The 20368-nt window shown below is 37.1% G+C and overlaps 2 protein-coding genes across 7 annotated transcripts in view; both read left to right on the top strand.

The window, feature by feature from the left end:
- LOC110024730 (isoleucine--tRNA ligase, cytoplasmic-like) overlaps window positions 1–20368 on the top strand; it is a 99978-nt gene that overhangs the window by 72049 nt on the left and 7561 nt on the right. The gene's annotated exons all lie outside the window — the stretch shown is intronic.
- Window positions 552–18213, top strand: LOC110024731 (transcription factor TCP2-like). Of its 6 annotated transcripts, none has more exons than XR_002294030.1 (3): window positions 552–1848; window positions 17427–17464; window positions 18010–18213. XR_002294030.1 is itself a non-coding variant. In XM_020724862.1 (2 exons), exon 1 carries the CDS (start codon window positions 697–699, stop codon window positions 1813–1815), a length of 1119 nt encoding a protein of 372 aa, XP_020580521.1. In that variant the 5' UTR covers window positions 552–696; the 3' UTR covers window positions 1816–1848; window positions 18010–18213. The 6 variants fall into 6 exon arrangements, 4 of the variants coding, with proteins under 4 accessions (XP_020580521.1, XP_020580520.1, XP_020580523.1 ...); XR_002294029.1 differs by having other exon boundaries at window positions 18005–18213; XM_020724862.1 differs by lacking the exon at window positions 17427–17464.

The following is a 20368-nucleotide window of genomic DNA, read 5'->3' as shown; positions in this document are numbered from 1 at the left end:
TATATATATAATATTTTTGATGATCCACACCTGGAAGACTGCAGAGTGTATACAGCAATAAAGTGCACCTGCAAAAGAGTTGTTCGTTGCGGGAAAAAAATATTACGTCAGTACTACGCACGTAGAGTAACGTGCGTAGTCAATGAAATTACGTCACGACACCCCGCCCGATAGAGAAAAAAAACGACGTAATAACACGGGGAATATTCCCCTCTGTGTTATTCATGTGTTATTGTGTCCTGGGAATATTCCTGATGTTATAATAACATAATAACACGTCAATAACACATGAATAACACGGGGGAGAATTTTCCCCCGTATAGTATAACTGCGCCGTTTTTTCTGAGAATATTTCAGGTGTTACTCAAAAGCGAGTGGCTCCGCACGGATGAGACAGGAGCTGCACCCCTTTATGTTACTGGGCTGTTTTTTCATATTTCAGGTGTTACTCAAAAGCGAGTCGCTCCGCACGGATGAGACAGGAGCTGCACCCCTTTATCGAGGATAAAAAAAGGCCAACTTTTCTTTACCCCCTCTGCCAAACTCACTCATGGAAAAATACACGGTAAAAACCCTAATCCCACTCCCATCTTATCCCTACAAAGCTGCAGGAAGAGTGAAAAACCAAAGAGGATTTGTCTTTCGAGAAGAACCGGGCAGGATAAGAACAGTGGCAGAGAAGGGCATGGTAGCAGGATGAAGACGGAGGGGATCCACTCGAGCAAACGGCTCGGGAGGGATAAGGACGGCGAGGGAGTTGGTGATGTTAGTCCGTGGCAAAATGCATCGTCGAGAATTATTAGGGTTTCGCGCGTCTCGGGAGGTAAGGACCGTCACAGTAAAGTGTGGACGGTGAAGGGGCTTCGAGACCGTCGCGTGCGGCTCTCGGTTTCCACCGCGATTCAGTTTTATGATATTCAAGACCGTCTCGGCTACGATCAGCCTAGCAAGGCTGTTGAATGGCTCATCAAGGCCGCCGCGGATTCCATCATCGACCTCCCGGAGCTCGTCGGCCCATTCCCCGTGCCGCCGCCTGTGGAGGTTCCCGCTCGTTCGATGCAGACAGGTGCGGCCGGCGAGCAGCATTTCTCGCAGTCCAAGTCTACTTGCAGCAGCGCATCAGAGATGAGTAAGGGATCGGTGCTGTCCTCCAGGTTTGAAGGCATTGGAAAGGAGAAGGATGAGGACTTGATATATCAGCATCAAAATCTGAGCAAACAGAGCTCCTTCACTGTGCTTCTCAAGGTCGGTGGGAGCAGCAACGGCAGCGCTGCTGTGGCCGAGGTAGTGGATTTCAGCAGTGGTTTTAAGAAGAAGCAGATGAGGCCGCCATTGACTAATTCCTACGCAGATTATTTTAGGCAAGTTGGGATCTTTGGGGAGTCGCCCAAAATTCAGCAGTTTGAACCAGGGCACTCTTCAGTACTGCATTTTGGGAGCAATCCTCATATGGGAATTGGAATGGTGACATGCAATACAGGAGAGCATCACGACTTGAAGCAGTTTTCTTTCATGCAGGATCATGCAATTCCTGTGTCAGCTTTGGCACCTCGAGGAGATTATAACCTCAATGTCTCCATTTCGTCTGGTTTTACTGGATTTAGTAGGGGGACCCTTCAGTCCAATTCTCCGTATCACTGCCAACTTATCCACGGTTCAAACCTGCCGTGCTTTCTGGGTAACACTCTTCCAATTTCAGCAGCAGCGGGAGGCTCCTTGGAGAACCATTTTCCTGGTAGTTTTAATGCCCGTCTGCAATTTTTCCCGAATGAGGCACACTGGCACCCCGAGCTAAAGGGGAAAAGGCAGGGATGAAATCTACAGAGATTCATGGATGTTCTGTTTGCTGTAAGGTTTCTTTAAGCCAACTCCTTTCCCTGCTTTTATTTCTATTGTACTTTATAATTCATGATTGGCATGTAAAGATGCTTAAGGTTATAGCACTATGTTATGTGACTGAGTTTAGATTTTTATTGCTGGTGTGATGCACCACACTTAGTGGGATAAAGGCTTATTTTTGTTGTTGTATTGCTCGTATGATGCAAGAGTTTTGCAGAGTCTTAGCTAAAAGCCTGCACATTTAGATAATAAGAACATATTTCTTATGTGTAATGCTTTCCACGGGATAAAATGCATGTGGATTTACCCATTTACGAAATGGTTGGTGAAGTATTTTGGTATGAAGAAGATGCATGCATGCAGACCTTGGACCTAGATGAGATGATTTGTAATTTGGAGAGTTGTGGGAGGGATATTGAAGTAGGGAAGTAAGTGTTTATTTTTAATGGAATTTTGAGGAGCAAGATGATATTGAATGATCGAAGAAATATTTTGGTACCGTATATTATTAATAGTAGAAAGGAGATATTTAGTATTATGATAATTATAGATGAATCAAACTTTATGATCCATGCAAGAAGGTTTGAAAGTGGGTAATAGCTCATAAGATGGGGAATGTCGTATTGCTGTCAAATAATTAATTTGACTATGTGCCTTGAAGCTTTAATATGGATGTATTTTTGTGCTAAGATAATTAATGAAATATTTTATGGCTTGTTTGTTTTAATGTATTAGGATTGTAGAGTAAATAAAATGTCAAGGCTTAGAAATTATACTTGTTTTATTAAAAGAAAAATAAATACACAATAAATTGTTTAGAGAGTTGGAATCTCTTCATTCATTTTTGGGGTTTTTTGAATTCACCCAAATCAGGCAAATTCAAAATACATAGCATCACACCATCAGGAGACTACAATGCGTGACTTCTCTTGCTCAATCACAGCCCGCCTCTCCATCGAGACTCACACAATGCCAACAATCTTTGTGGCCTTGCCTACCTCACAATACCTTATACCTACAACCTCCATCCTCGAGTAACTTGCACGTGACACCAGCCATCCTAACGACTTCTGTCCTTCCTTGCAATTTCATCCACGCGGCTCGACATTTGTCCCACCTTGCAACACCTCGTGATCTTACATTTGCTCTTTGCTTGACCTACATTTGTCCCACCTTGCACCACCTCGTGATCTTACATTTGCTCTTTGCTTGACCTATTGCTCTCCTCGACCCCACAAAGCCACATGCCTACCAATCTCACTATGCCTAAACCGCCATTGGCACTATTAGAATTGCCTCGCTATTGTGCCCTAGGTTTGTTTAAATATTTTTTAAATTTAGATTTCTTTGACTTTCAACTCTACACACGAAAATGATCTCTTTTATTTATTTTGTAACCAATTAAATAACTGTTTAAGTATTTTAAATAGTTTATGTTCACCTTTCATTGTATTTATGATTTTTTTAATCTTAAGAAGGATGTACCTTAGAACTGATTTGTCATGCATAAAATAAATAAAAAAGATGCATGTCAAAGATTTTCATGTAGTAATTAAATATATGTATGATGGTTTGGAGTTTTGGAGTGACCATGGAACTCATGATGGTGGTAGGTTTGTGTAGACAATAGTAAATGACGGTGATGGTTACAAGCCAAGAGATGGTTGAATAAGATTATTTTGAAAAAAAATATTTTAAGAACTAATTTGTTTAAATTCACAAGATAAAGGTTTTTTGCATTGATATTAATCTAACTTCTTTCTTTCTTTGTAGGATAATAATGATATGCGATAATGTAGATCTTGCTTTTTTTTTCACGTTTTAATGATGGTAATTACAATTATGTAAATGATAGTAAATAAAGTGCAAAAGCTTAAAGCAATAGTGTAATTATATCTATTGTTGCACGTTAATGCTTAATTTTCATGACGAGCTCTCTTTTGCAATTATATGCTGAGGATCTCTCAAATAATTTCTCCTTAACGGATATGAAGTCACAGTGTTTCTGCTTAAAGAGAGAAGCCCATTAATAGCATAATCTTCAAGGTTACACTATCCTAACTATAGGGCATGGAACCAACCACTCCTTGACAACCCGCTTAGTAATGTCTCTTAGCAAAGGTGAATAGTTTGAGATGAAAAATCTCGCTCTCAACAACATTAAACAGCGCTCATAAAGTTGAATTTTCAAATAGAGGAGCGAAGTATGAAGAGAGAAAATAACTTAGCTTGTAGAGCAAGAAGATGTCTACATGGATCTAAATGAGATCAGACGGTAGCAAAGACCGGCCGACCACCTCATTCGGTCAGTCGGACCAGCCACATTGCCGAATGGACCTAGCAATGAAATGGTGTCAGACATACAAAAATGTGTCGGATATACAAAAATGTGTCAATGAAGACAATAATAACCAGTAACTCTAAAGAACAATAATAACTGGCAACTCTTATGGACAATAATAACTGGCAACTCTTATGGACAATAATAATTGGTAACTCTTAGGGACATAATAACTTGTAACTCTCAGGGGGCAATGATATAATTTTTACACTTTTTATCCATCTATCATCGATAAATAGGACATTTGCTTATGTAGGGAGAAGTCTCTCCCATTCTTAATGTTACATTTATTTTTTATATACAAAATGGGTCAAAAAGCCTGAAAACATCCCAGTTCGCCTCTACAGGGCAAGTTTATGTGTGATATTTCTTTTCCCTTCTCTATTTCTTTAATATTATCACTCAAGGTCCCTACCGCTTCGATCATTAGACATGATTCATAGTACAAATTTGGATTCAACATCCTAAAAGCTAAAATAAGCGTGGAACGTACTGTCAACAAAAAAGATGAGCAACACCGAGGAAAAACTCTTCAGGACAAAGAGCGCATGAGGGGAACTTCCACAACAACGAATTCACTCAATTCATTCATCGTTATCGACGATATTCGAGAAAATTTGTCTCTTTCCCCATAGATCTGCAGGAATCTTTTAACAATACATCAAATTTCTCACTTTTCTTGATAGATCTAATGGAGACCAAGCCTATGATTTTTCTTTCTGATTAGTAACTCATGGGAGATTTTCTGCTTCTGAGGAGGCAACGCCTGCTAAGGTCTCATCAAAGAAGCTTGACGCGAAGGCACAGTCCATGAATGTTGCCAAAGCATTTAAATTCTTTGGTCGACCTCTCTCTCTCTCATGGATTTTTCCCACATGTCGACTCTCTCTTCTGTCGCACAATAATTAGTTTAGTTTCATGATTTTCTTGACCTAGATTTGTGGGCTAAGTTATTTTCTTGTCCAGAGTTAAATTTGTTAAATGAATCTTATATAAAAAACAAAAAGCTTGAGTGAATAATATTGGAAGTGACCTACAAATAAAAAAAAGGGGCACGTATCTCTAGATGTAACATGTATTCCTCATCGGTCGACCCTCCCTTTGTCTGTCGTGCGGATTGTTCCCACTGGCTGACTGCCTCACCGACCAGCCCTCTCTTCATCTGTCGCACAATATTTAGTTCAGTTTGAAAATTCGATTTCCTTGACCTATGGTTTGTGGGTTGAGTTATTTTCTTGGTCAGAGTTAAATTTGTTAAATGAACCTTATATAAACAACATAAAAGGTAGAGTGAATAGTATTGAGAAGTGACCTACAGATAAAGAAAGGGGCTCATACTTTTTGAAGTAACATGTATTCCTCACCGGCTGACCCTCTCTCCGCCTGCCATGTAGATTGTTTCCATTGGTAGGCCCTCTCTCCGTCTGCCACACTGATTGTTCCCACCGGATTGCCCTCTATGTCCTCCATCTGTCGCGCTGAAGATCCCTGCACGCCCCCCCTTTTGTCGCGCGAAGAGATGTGTAGATCACGTCACTGCCTGGCCACCTGGTCGTTAGGCCAACTTGCAGTCCGGACCGATTAGTTGTCCGACCCTGTGTTGTGCGCAGGTTTGCCTCTCCAACTAGTCGTCTCCCCGCAAAAGCCGCCCTTTATTTTTCATTTGTTCGAGCGAAGAATTGCTCCGATCACCTCACTGATCGACCGTCGGTTGGACTTCCCTGCCGAGTGACATTTTCCTCTAGCAGGCTGTCTCCCGGCCAGCAGTTCCTACCACGCAAAGGTTCCAATCGGCAATGCCTTCCGTGCACCCGCACTTGTAATCCAACCAGCCATCTTCTCTCCCGCAGACTTCCCTGCCGAGTGACATTTTCCTCTAGCAGGTTGTCTCCCGGTCAGCAGTTTCTACCACGCAAAGGTTCCAATCGGCAATGTCTTCCGTGCACCTGCACTTGTAATCCAACCAGCCATCTTCTCTCCCGCAATGACTAACTCCCCTTATCCGACCGCCACTACACCGACTGAAAGCTACCACATCGATCGACTGCTGCTCTGACAGCCTCACTGGTTGACTAACTCTTCTGGCCGACCGTCCGGATCTAAGAGCTCTATCATGATCAACCACTCCAACTGACCACTTGCCTCAGCGCAGCCACCTTTCTCTGACCGGCCACCCGCCAACCATCTCTTCGATTTGTAGCCGGTCACCTCAAAAACAGGGAAATTTACATACATACCACTCAATTCTTATACATTTGTATATTTACGTACATACCACTCAATTTGTTTGTACTTTCAGCAAGCTACCCTTCGATCGACCGCTGCTCCGGTCGGTCACCTTCCTCCTGCCAGTCACCTTCCTCCGTCCGATCACCTTCCACAGGTCAGTCATCTCAATATCGGAGAAGATTTACATATGTATCACTCAATTCTTAAATATTTATATATGTTCACATGCACACCACTCGATTCTTATTTTATTTTCCTAGGTTCGACAGAGACTCGAGGAACTCAAAATGTTCACAGGCGTCTGCATCTAAGCCGACAATCCGAAAATTCTAATCGACCGAGTAAAACAAAGATTTCCCTCCAGAGTGAGCAAATCAAAGACTCCTCTCCGAGACAAGCAAATTAAATACGCTCCTCCGGGGTGAGCAAATCAAAGACTCCCCTCTGGGGCAAGCAAATCAAAGATCCCTTTTGAGGCGAACAAATCAAAGACTCCCCTCTGGGGTGAGAAAATGAAAGACTCCTCTTTGGGGCGAGTAAATCATAGACTTTACTCTGGGATGAGCAAATCAAAGTCTCCCCTCCGGAGTGAGCAAATGAAAGATTTTTTTTTTTGGGGGACGAGTGAATTAACTAATACCAACATTCATAACTTAGCAAATATCGTAAATAAATAGCCTAGTAAATATAAAATGCTAAAACGAAGATGAAGCCAATAAGACCGATTGAGGGTCACCTCAGCCAACCGAATGTCAGTAAGTTGACAGGCAGCACAGATCAAAATCAACCCGAAAAGGCCTCAGCAGAGCACTCTGGTGCTGAATAAAATAAAGCGCTAAGAGACACTGAAATCAATCAAGTATAATTATTGCATTATGGTGATTGTATTTTGGCATTCAAAATATCTTATTCTTATCACAATTTTACCTCTAAGAAAAGACTTGGAGGCATTCTGTATGTTCGAAAAATGCACCCGCAGTTCTAGATGAAAGTCGACGATAGCAAAGACTATCAGCAACCTCGTTCGGTTGGCTAGCCCAACCAACCAGGTGGTCACATCCGCTGATAGGCCCAACAACAAAAAGGTGCCAGATATATGAAAATGTGTCAAAGAAGACAATAATAACTGGTAACTCCCATGTACAATAATTATTGGTAACTCCAAGAGACAATAATAGCTATTAACTTTTAGGGGCATAATAACTTGTAACTCTTAGGGGCAATGACGTAACTTTTGCACTTTTATCCTCTTATCATTCATAAATAAGAGGATATTTTTTCATGCAAGTAGACTCATGCCATTTGGGTTTTCCAATCATATCGGCATAGCTCTTTTATTCTCTTGTAATAATTTCTTTCAATCTATTAAATGACTCCAAGAGCACGGGAAACACTCTCACTTTGCTCCGCTGGGAGCAATCCTATGTCACTCCTTTCACTCTCTTTTAGCTTGGTCGAGTTTGGGTTAAGCTTTTCCACTCATTTGATAATTTGTTCAGGTTTGAGTTATGTAGATTCGAATATGATAAATTCAAGGAGAACCCTAGTCAGACAGGCTTAACTCGAATGGACACGTGTAAACTTGAAATTGTACTGGACGATCATCATCATGTGGCACAATCCATAAATGGATCTAATTAAATTCAATTTCTCTGATTGATTCAACTAGCTTGATTTGAATTATGTAAAACATATTGTAGGCTTATACATTCTACGATAAGATTAGTTATGATTTTGAATTATTGATTTTTATATGAATTAATTCTTAGATTAAATTAATTCTATTTCTAGATGTGAATTTCCATTCGTTCTAACCTCGTTAATAATTTTTAATGCAATAGTTCTTGTAGTAAAAAATAAATTATTAACAAATGATTATTTTTGTTGAAGTTTTATTCTTTAGAATGATGGATTTGACGCTCTTGAGCCTCTTTTCAGTTCGAGTCTTAAGCATTTTTCAGCATGCTTAATGTATAAGTTTATGAAATTCTTGTTGAAGATCTAATTTCAATTTATGTTTGTGATTAGACGCATCACTTGTTGTACAAGTTTTATTGTGCTTGTTATGCATTTTCATAAAGTCCTGCTAAACATGTATATAGCTCTTTTTTGATGATACCAAATATATATCGGTTCTTTATAATAATTTGGAGTAAAATTATAGTTTAATTTATTCGATATATGTTAAAATTTAAGTGTAATTTGCAACTTAAGGTAAGCACATGTGCTAAACATATTTCTGTGAAATTTGTTAAGTAATAATAGGATTTCGACAAGTAGGAAGGTGATTGATATAGTGACTGTTCATTAATAAATTACAAGCAAATGAACAAACTGCTAAGCATAAGCATGCTAATAAGGATACAAACGTGTTTTGCCATTACATAAAAAAATGAATAAAAAGCATTTTAAGCATGCTAATAAGGACACAAAGATGTTTTGCCATTACATAAAACAAATAAATAAATAAAAAGCATACTCGAACAACCACAAGCATTACCTTGTCCACCCTGCCTGTTCGAACTGAAGGCCAGAGCCACAACTTGATCGCCTATTTTGTCTCATAAACCCAGCCGAACCACTCTTCTTTCTCTCCACTGGCACGCGCTCCATCCCTTCCATAATCCAAGTTGCTCGATTCTCCCTGCCTGATGCCCTGCGCTGAAGCTGCTTGATCCTCCATGCACTGGAGCCGTTTGATGCCGGCACGAAACTTGATTGATCCTCTCTGCCCCGAAGTCACTTGATACCAATGTTGAAGCCTCACAATTCAAAGCTTCACTCTTTCTGCCTTTGCTTCATGTGCGTCCCCCTTCTCTCTTCTCTAGCTATCCCTTTCTTTTTTGTACTGACCCAAGCCAAAACCCAAAATGATCCCAACACCTACACTCAAAAAACTGTGACTCAGCCCATTCATCCCCCAATTTAATCTGTTTAATATTTCATTTTGTATTAAAAAAAATAAAAAAATCTATGTTGTATTTTCATTTCGTTGTTTCATAGCCAATCACCGTGGTAGACCTTGTTGACTCTGCATGGTATAACAAAATTGGACTGGGGTGTTTTTCCTAAAATATTCATTCGAGGAAGCTTGAGTGACTGTCTAGGAGAATTAAGTATCGTTTAGGGAAATTGTACTCATTTGAGTTTTTTTATAAAAATCAAGAGATTTAAGTACCCAACGTGAAAAATACGAGTACCTATTCATAATTAAGTATCGCTCAGGGATAGTTAAGTGCGTGTGCGGGAAAATTTGTGGTTGTTTTTTTTTTTTTTTGGGTTTTTTTTTTTTTTTGTTTGCAGGTACATTGAATGCCCATATAGCGTCATATACTGTGGCTTAAATATTTAACTTTGTTCTCCAGCTGCAGTGTCTCATGATACTGACCAAGGCATCTTTTTTTTTTTTTTGCAGGTACATTGAATGCCCATATAGCGTCTTATATACTGTGGCTTAAATATTTAACTTTGTTCCCCAGCTGCAGTGTCTCATGATACTGACCAAGGCATCTCAGAGATAGTTGGGCAGGCTTGCGTTCTCCCTGTGCCCCCGAACAGTAGTAAACGTCGGAAGGGAACCAAAATTTTCTATTAATTTGGACATGCAAATAATTTTAAAATTTGAACTATCTTGCTTATTAAAATGTGTGGGTCAATTAAATTTGCAATAATTATTCAAATATTTATTTTTTTAATTTGTAAAATTATTTAAAATTGTGTTTTCTGCCCTTAGGCTCTTAGGATTTAAAATTAAATTAAAATTTGTTTTTTTTCAAGCTTAAGCTTCTAGGGTTTGAAAATTTTGAACTTAAGCTCATAGTGAAAATTAAGTTAAAATTGTGTTTTCCACACTGTCACTAGGGTTAAAAATTAATTCAAGTTTGGGCTAATGGAGGCTTGCAAATAATTCAACACATAGGTTATGCACTTTCAAATTATTTGAAGTAAATTATGTCGACTTGCAATTTATTCTAAATATGGGATATCACATTTCGCCACCGAATTTGCAATAATTTGCAAGCAGACTGAAAGCGGTTCTTTTTAAAGTTCAAAGATGTAACTTTTCATGCACTCTAATAATATAATATCCAAATTAAATTTTATAGCTTCAAATGTTTTCAATGTCTTCAAAGCCTATAAAAATTTCATTGTAATTCCTTTAGTTAAATGAAATGTCTTGGAATATTGACGAGTAGTTTCGTCTTATGTGAATAATAATGTGAAAACTCGCTATAACTGCTTCAAGATGTTTATACAAGTGATTCAACTACTGATAATTTCAAAAACTTACATATTTTTTGAAATAAGTTTCATATCAAATTCATATTTTAAATGATCATGCAAGTTAAAGCATATAAAATTTTTGAAATCATTCAAATATATAAAAGTGTCTGCATGTGATCCGATCTAAATGTTAAATTTTCAATTATGAGAGCGGAGTATGTTGCACAACTAATATAAAATCATGTTTAAAATACCAGTATGTGCTCCGCCAAATTGAACAAGTGTTTAACTTTCAACAATTTGAGAATGTTGTGCAGGTTCAAATGAAATGTTCACCCACTTGTTCTGAAAAGCGTGTAAGGTTTTTTTTTAAGAATCCATGAGTGTTTTAAAATAATAAATATTATATTTTAAAAATAAAAAACAAGATAATTAAACTATGAATGCTCTCAATCGGACCACCTTGTTTTGTAGGTAGGGTTGTTATCCCCATTCAGCTAGTTCGATTCTCTTCTTAAAATCTAGAATTGACGAGATAACGTCCAAATCATAAGTATAAGAATATGCAAGTTCAAATCACTTAACCTGTTCTTTCTTGCAATGATTGGACTCGACAGAACTAGCATTCTAAAGAAACTCAATTAAAGAATTTTAAATGAACTTCAAAAATAAATGTTTCAAATGTCCAACTTCTGATGATGACTCTGTTAATTGAATCTCAATTGGAGGGGCAATTTTTAAATAAAATTTCAAGTCAAATTTTCAAAGAAACAAGTTATACACAAACAAAATTAATCACTTGAAAAACTAAAGAAAAATCTCATCCACCATCCTTAACAGTTTGTCAGGGGTGATAAATTCTTGATTGACTTTAACTCACAAAGAGCGAATGTCATATCGAGTGTACCATTTATTCACATTCAAAGTAATTTCACACCAATAAGGATATCACTTGAGTCCTCTGTTCACATGGTTTGACCCAATGGTTCCACAAAAATAGTGGTTACGATCAAAGACATCTGACCGGGTGGCTGCCGTCAAAATAATTTCATATATTACAGCCATGGTCGCAGCCTGTTTGTCCCCAATTATTTTTTACCTTTTGTGTTGTGATTCATAGTGGTTACGATCAAAGACCTCTGACCGGGTGGCTGCCGTCAAAATAATGTCATATATTACAGCCATGGTCGCAGCCTGTTCGTCCCCAATTATTTTTTACCTTTTGTGTTGTGATTCATAAGGGCACAATTGTTTTACACTTAGTCTTTTGTTAGCTAAGGTTGACTTAAATTTGCCCCTTAGACAAACATCCAACCTAGATCTTTAAATGTTTCTGGATGATGCAACTCATGGTTGCTGAGAAGGTTTATTCTATCAAGTTTGGTCGACTACTTTCTTTGACTAGATCAGGGACCATGACGACAGAACGAAGGGTTTTGATTGGGTTCATCACATTTCCTCTCACCATCCACTTTAAGCTCAAAGTAATAAATTTCACAACTTAAACTCTAAGTCTGCTGCTACTATATGTTGATTATTCAGTATTTAATGAGTAGCCTTAATCGAAAGTGTTCTTGTTATCAGAAGAGATAATTAACAATAGGGGCTTGCTCCTATGGGAAACTTCAAACCCTATATCAAAATGTCTTTGCAAAATGACTGAAAAATCTTTGGGTAGCATTTTATGTATAATTCAATCTGTCTTTAGAAAATTTCATCCTACCAAGCTCTCAACATAAAGAAAAAGGGGGTCTGGATGTCAAATTTCTCAGAGCCCGCATCAGTATGAACTAGTACCAAGAGTATCAGTTTTCATGTTGATTGAAACCTTTGCTGACTCTTACTTAACTAGAAATGCATTTTTACTAGTCATTTGCTAGGTTTATGGGTCAGCTGGAGTTGTACTTTTATCCAGAAGTTTATTCTTCACAAAAGTTGGGTATGTAGTCAATGTGCAGCTTTGTTAACTTTTTGGCTTTCTCTTTATTTTTCCATCCTGCTGCCAGACAAAGTTCATTGTTCCCTCCGAAATTTTGAAATCATTTCTCACTACTCGTATGAATGTATAGTGTGTAGCTACTTATACTTTCACTTAAATTCTCTTAATTAAGCTTGCCATGCTGACTTATGATTACTTAATATAGTGGGGACATGACTTTGGAATAGGAAAACTAATGCAAATACATAAAAATGAAAAAAATTAGAAAACAGAAATATAAATGATTAGCCCATAAAAACAAACAATTTATAAAGTTTAATCCAGTGATAACTATACCTATTTACCATCGCTGTAGATTTTATTATCATTAATTGTGGAAATTTTTATAATCTTAATTTCTCGAAGATACAAAAGGGAGCTGCCCTTGGATTCTTATTGAGTTTTGGACTGTTGGAAAATACAAATGAACTTTGTAAAGTTCTTAATGAAATTACCACAATGTTAGATATTTTTTGAAAGCTGCATCCTAGAACCCTAAACTCAAACCTTATGGCTCCACAACCCCGTTGTGAACTACTATTTTTGCATACCATGTTAATAAAGTGAGGCTCCCGTTGTGAACTACTATTTTTGCATACCATGTTAATGCAGGAGCTGAAATTGTTATGTTTTTAGTAGGGTGTCATACTTTTAATTAAGCCCTTTTCTTAGTCTTCTGTTTTTGTTAAGGGCTTGCCTATTTAAGGTTGCCTTGTATTTTAGAAGAGGAGGGAGTTTTTTGATTAATTGTAATAACCTTTCTCATATCCTTTCTGGTTAAGATTTATATTCAGTATCCTAGAGTGACGCCCAGGCGGTGAGCAGCCATTTTTTTTTTTCAGTGAATGCATTCTTTCCCTTGAGACTTTCTGTCCAATTTTTTCTTCTTTTTCTGAAATTTCCGAAACGTAGATTCTGTTTTATCTTGTTTCAGTATCATGTTGGTATCAGAGCACTGTTCTTGAACATCTTTTCTCTTCATTCTCTGAGTTCCTGGCCAGTTCTTTCTTTTTTTTTTCTTTCCATTTTTTTTCAAACTCTTCTTTCTCTAGAGTTCTGTCCATATTTTTCTGTTTTCATGAATTGTAGTGGCTGCATAACTGTCTTGCGGTTTGCAGTCCAGGTTTTTAGGTTTGTGGCCTAAGTTCCAGGAAGCTTTCCAAGAAGTTCTCCATTTTTACTTGAGTTTCATCTGTCTCTGTGGGTTTTATCTACCCTTTACGTGGGTTTCTTTGTTATATGGATTCTTTGTTGTGGCCACACTTCTCAGTTATCCAGCCGTGGGTTTCCTCTGTCATCCATGGGTTTCCTCGGTACAATCATGGAATGTTGATAGTCTTCTATCTTGGGCTTCTTGATTCCAATTCTTGGCCATAAATTGTGAATAGTTTTCTATCCATGTATTTGTTTGTGGTTTTTTCTGCTCTCAATCATGTCATTAAGGAGGAACAATGTCCATCCAAACCGAGACTTGGTTGTGAAAAAACCGCAACAAGAAATTCATCGTCTACAATCAAGATTTACTTCTTGAACGGCGAGATCTGGAAGAATGTCAAATTGAATTTGAAAATGAGGTGATTGACAAGGAAGAAGATAATATATTCCATCAAAAGACATCTAGTGGTGATGAACAACCTCTAAGTCTATTGAGGCATGAAAATCGGCGGAAATCTTCAGATTTCAGAATCAAATTCGACATTTCTGATTTTGATGAAAGATTAGATCCTGATGAATTTGTTAATTGGCTATATACAGTTGAACAAGTTTTGGGATTCAATGAAGTTTCACAAGAACATATCGTCAAACTAGTGGCTATCAAATTAAATAATGCCTCACTTTGGTGAGAAAATTTGAAAAGGATTCAACAATGCCTTGAACCAAAATGAAGAAACAAACGCAACGGAAGTTCTTACTCAATCATTACCGACAAGAAGTCTTCAACCCACTTCATAACCTTCATAAACAAGAATTATCCGTGGAGGAATATATCGCTGAATTCGAACAGTTGTGGTTGAAGTGCAATCTTACCGAACTAGAAGAGCACACCATTACTCCTTTTTTTTATGGTTTACGACCTTCTACTGCTAATATGGTTCAATTCCAACCTTTCTCGACATTACATGACATGATTAACTTGGTGGTGAATATTGAAAAACAACATAAATTGGGTATGAACATCCCAATACACATTCCTAGGAATGATTTGAAAGTTCTAGCAAATCAGTCCACTTTCAGGCACAACTCGGTGTTCGAAAAGTTGTAAACAACAACAAAACTACTTTTTTGTCGTGAGTGGCTGCTTCTAATGGGGGAAGGAACTACATCCGGTATATGATGGCTTCAAAAGTCATGGGTTCGACGACATAGCCTCAAATTATCTTAACGGACACATTATTTTGTTGGTTGAGGATGCTTATTTAGAGGAAAATGATTGTGGTTGAAGAAGAAGATACTAATCTAATAAGGGACAAATCCTACAGGCGGATGAAGGGGAATTACTTGTGATAAGATTCCTCCTAAGTGTCGAACAATCTTCCAATAAAGATTGATAACAACATAACATCTTTAAAATCTGGTGCACAGTTCGGAACAAGGTTTGTAACCTTATCAGCGACGGTGGAAGTGAGAACTTGGTTGCAATAGCCATGGTGGAGAAGCTTGGTCTATCTATTTGACCTCATCACCATCCCTACTAACTCATGTGGTTCAAGAAACGGGCTGAAATTAAAGTCATCTGGCAATGCATGATGTCGTTTTCAATCGGTCAGTAACTTTAAAAGCAAGTTTTATTTGATGTAATTCCTTTTGGCACTTATCACATATTGCTTGCTTAGTTGACTTTACAATAAAATCGTCATACAATTCATGATGGGTATGCTAACACTTATTCCTTTATGTACCATTGCTGCCTCACCAACGGAATTTGCCCAAATCAGTCAATTTATGTTGGACCGAGCAAGAAAAATTTTGTTTTGATCGCTTGAAATTGACCCTATGTACAACTCCATTTTTAAACATCCAGATTTTGATCTTTTGTTCGAGGTGAAATTTGAAGCATCTGTCATCGGTATTGAAGCTATTATTAGTCAACAAGGACACCCCGTAGCCTATTTTAACAAAAAGATCAACGCTCAACAATTCCAGAAGGAAATACTCAACATATGATAAGAAATTCTATATTTGTAAGGGCCTACAACATTGGAGCCATTATCTTTTAGCTAATAAAATTTTCCTCTTTACAGATCACTAAGCCCTTAAGTACTTTTATAATCAAAATAAATTGAAAGGAAGACAACACATGGAGTGAATATATTTCAGTCTTTTCAGTTTACTCTCAAGCACAAATTGGGACTCTCTAATCAAGTAACTGATGCTCTAAGCCGCCGATAAGCTATTCTATCAGTGTTGCAAACTAGAGTTGTGGGTTTCAAACTAATACAAGGAATGTATGTCGGGGATCTTTATTTCCAAGTGGCATGGCAGCAATGTCTCATTGGAAATTATAAAACCTTTCACATCAAAGATAATTTCCTCTTTAAATGAAATTATTTATGAATTCTTAAGTGCTACATTCGAGAAGACATATTATGAAAGGCCGTGATAGTGGCCTAGCCGGTTATTTTGGAAGAGATAAGACTCGAGCTCTTCTTTTAGTTATATTTTATTAGCTCTCTTTGCATAAAAATGTGGACGGTCAGGTGAAGTGATGTCGTATTTGCCATTTAGCCAATATAAGGAGTCAAAATCTTGGTTTATGCCTTTCTTCGCTCATTCCTAAATTTCCTTGGATGAATATTAGCTTGGATTTTGTGGTTGTTTTACCACGCACTGCATGACACAAGAATTCTATCATATTGGTGGTGGATAGATTCTCTAAGATGACTCGCGATGTCCCTCACATTGCCGATTTATACTTCAAAGAAGTGGTTTGTTTATATGACTTTTCAGGTACTATCACATCAGATCAGGATGTTAAGACTTAAGCCCCTTTTGGAAAATAGAATGGGGCAAATTTGTAACCGAACTTTAATATAGTTTTGCATCCCACCCACAAACAAATGCACGAATGAAAGCTGTTAATAGATAGCTCTCGGAAGCCCATTTGTTTTTATTTGGGAAAGAATCTTGCATAATGGGGCCATCTATCTCAAGTGGAATTTGCCTATAATCGGTCCCACTGTCCAACTTCAAAATACAATCCTTTTGAGGTCGTTTATGGGAGAAATCATATATCTCCACTTGATGTTACATTAGGTTTTCCCATTCAAGTGGAGTGCTACCAGATATTGAGGTTCAACTACTAGAAAACCAAAAGCTACATAAATTGGTTCATGAGAATATTATTAGACCAAATGAAGTATAAAGGCGATAAACAAATAAGAGTAGAAAGACAGTCACTTTCAAAGGAGGAGACAAAGTATGGATTCGACCAAGGAAAGAACATCTTCCCTCCGGGAAGACATTGGAAGTTGAAGGCTAAAGCTGATGGACCTTTTCGGATTGTGAAGCGTATTGATGACAGTGCTTATCAAATTGATTTTCCAGGAAACTATAATATCTCTACTACATTTAACGTTGCTGACTTGACTTCACAGTACCGAACCGATTCTAAAATTGTTTCTCATGAAGAATCCCTGCTAACTTCGAGAGAATGCCTCAAGAGCTGAAATTGTTCTAGGGTGTCATATTTGTAATTAGGTCCTTTTCTTAGCTTTCTATTCTTGTTGAGGGTTTGCCTAGATAAGGTTGCCTTCTATGTTAGAAAAGGAGGGAGTTTTTTGATTGGTTGTAATAGCATTTTCCTTATCCTTTCAGGTTAAGAAGTTTATTCAACATCGTGGAGTGGCGCCAAGGTAGCGACCAACCATCTTTCTTTTCAATTAATGCATTCTTCCCCATTCTTGACATTTTTGGTGCAAAATTTTTTTCTTTTATCTGAAATTTTCAAAGTGCAACTTTTCTGTTTTACCTCGTTTCGGTATCACACACGTTCATCATAGGAAAAAAAAATGATTGTTTTATATGTTATGATTTATTGGCAAAAAGCTTAATAAACGTTGCTACATCATTGACACCAACGAATAGGTAGCAGCTATATTTACTGAAAAATGTTGTCAAAATTCTTGAATGACGATGAGGTAAGTTTATGTCAAGCTCCGTTCAAGCCCACCATAAATCTCATTTAGCAGGAGATACAAAATCATTAAGAAACTTGAATGCATGTTCAAGCATGCTTTATACATGATTCAAAATGCTTTTTGATTTCCTTTGCAATGTTTATTTTTTATTTTCTACAGTAAGTCGTATGTATGAAATAAAACTGACAAAAAAACTAGAATACCTCAAATTGGTATATTTTATCATGAAATTATGTTTTCAATTGCTTATCGCAGTACAGGAGTTGAAGACAAAGCAGGAAGAATTGGATCAATCATCTTTCTAATGAGGCCCTCAATGCTCTTTTCTCTACTCTTAATTAACTTTTGTTGAATGCTTTAGTGATTATCTGGTGTGTGAAATGATTGTATCATTTTAGATTTTAAGGTGTCTGTTCTTCCAAACCATTCACTTTTATGATCTTACATAAGTTGATGTTTATTAATTGAATGCCGTTATTTGGACGTGCCTGTAATGTTTCTAGTACTTAAGTGCTATCGTCTAACTGATTAATTCGTCAAATATTTGCAGCTCGAAGAATTGGGTTCATAAAAGAGGGAAAATTTTTTTGTCCGGACTCCTAACATAGCTCTACGTGCGGATTTAAATAATATGACGTGATGTGTGTTATATTGCGGAGGTTATTTTGGGGTTATTGAAGTGGAACCACGTAAGTTATTTAGGGGTTATTGAAGAAAAAATTATGCATTGCACTTCAATAACGTAGAAATAATCTCTGCGATTCAACTTTAATAACGTCGAGGTTATTGAAGTGAAATATATGAGTTTCTCCTCAATAACCCAGAAATAACCTCCACGGTGTTATTTCAAGGTTAATAAAGTGAAACCGTAGAGGTTATTTCGGTGTTAGTTCGAGATTATTTCGAGGTTATTGCGTAGTTTGCAGTTTCACCTTAATATTTTTAGGTGAACAGATATAGCACACATGGCGGTATAGTATTTGGAGTCCACATTTAGAGTTATGTTCGAAGTCTAGACAGAAATTTCCCTTGAAAGTGGGAAGAATAAGGGGATATTATATAGGAAATTGAGAATTTTAGCTTTCAAGGTGTCATTTTAATAACATGATTTAATCAGCTAAATTTTGGTACCAATTTATGTGAAGTAGTTATGTATATTTCTTGAATAATAACGAGTGTGTAATGTTTTCATGAGTTATATTTTGGGATTTGAATTGCTTGGTTAACTCTTTAGGTGAAGTTAAACATTTCATGAGTAATATTTTATGAAGTTAAACATGCTCGCTCTTTGAGATGCATTCGTTTGGATGGGCTGCAGAAATAAATAGTGAATTGTAAACTATTAATGCATTGATATATATGGCTATAAATGTGGCTAAGCAAGTAGTTTTGCGTGATATTCATATGAACCTGTATTTTGAATCATTTTAAATTTATCTGAGCTTAACAGCTAAAAACTAAAGTCCACTGAAATTAAATTATATCATTCATGTAAAATATTATCGCTAAGTTGCTACTGCTCATACATCATTAATTGTCTTCCGCTATTATCGTTATCGCGTCTACCATCATTGTCGCAATTTGTCAATTGCCTACTACCATCACCATCACTCGACTCGGTCATCGGCCGTCCATCGTGCTGCTTAGGGCTGTCAATTTGGCTCGTTGTTCATGAACAGCTCGTGTTTAGCTCGTTAAGCAACTCATGTTCGGCTCGTTCGTTAAGTATAACGAGCCGAACACGAACAAATTTTTAAGCTTGAAATGCAAACATTAATGTCTTCTTTTATATATATTTGATCCAGATTTAAATCCCACACTTTACATCTATTTTTCTAAATTTTAGTTTAACGAGCCAATTTCGAGCCGAACAAGAGCCGAACACGACACAAACACGAATATTTAAATCGAGCCGAACACACACTGTTCACGAGCCGATTTCGAACACGAGCTATTTCGAACGAGTCGAACACGAGCCAAGCCTGAGCTCGCTCAAGCTCGGCTCGTTTACAGCCCTAGTGCTGCCCACTGTTGCTGATAGCCTGTCGGCCTCAAACAAAATAATATATTTTAAAATATATTATTTTTATCAACTTCAAATAAAAAAAAAATTTGTCTATTTTACAGCGAATTAAACAACTAAAGTATTTTAACAATATTTTAACTATAGCACTCTTATAAATATTTTACATTAAATTTTATTTTCAGCAAACCAAACAATATGAATGAAGATATTAATGGTTGAAAATGTTTATCATGTCCAGAATTTATAGTTAGCCAGCCATTTGAAGCAGAGATTAAATGTAAATAACTGTAAAATAAATATATTTTGCTTCAGCAAAGATGTAAAGAAATGTTTTAAGCCAGTTGTACTTATAAATTAAGCAAAAAGGCATATTTATACCACATAATTCATTATACATCATATTTGGTCAAGCTAATTTCCCCTAAACTACCAAGGCGCTCAAAAAGAGATAACCTCTGTGGGAACAGAAGGAAGCCTTCTTATTCATTAGAACACCATCTTTAATATAAAAATGAATTATGAATAGAAAGGATGTCATAGAACTCCTTTATTTCCATTAAAAAATCTGCAATATCAATGTTTTTTAATCATTC

The sequence above is a fragment of the Phalaenopsis equestris genome, unplaced genomic scaffold (genome assembly GCF_001263595.1).
Source record: "Phalaenopsis equestris unplaced genomic scaffold, ASM126359v1 Scaffold000272, whole genome shotgun sequence".
Taxonomy (NCBI): Eukaryota; Viridiplantae; Streptophyta; class Magnoliopsida; order Asparagales; family Orchidaceae; genus Phalaenopsis; species Phalaenopsis equestris.
The sequence above is the reverse complement of the archived record's forward strand: the minus strand, read 5'-3'. Positions and strand labels throughout refer to the sequence as shown.

Excerpts from the sequence above, each read along its gene's own strand:
- LOC110024731 (XM_020724862.1), top strand. The coding sequence starts at position 697 with ATGAAGACGGAGGGGATCCACTCGAGCAAACGGCTCGGGAGGGATAAG.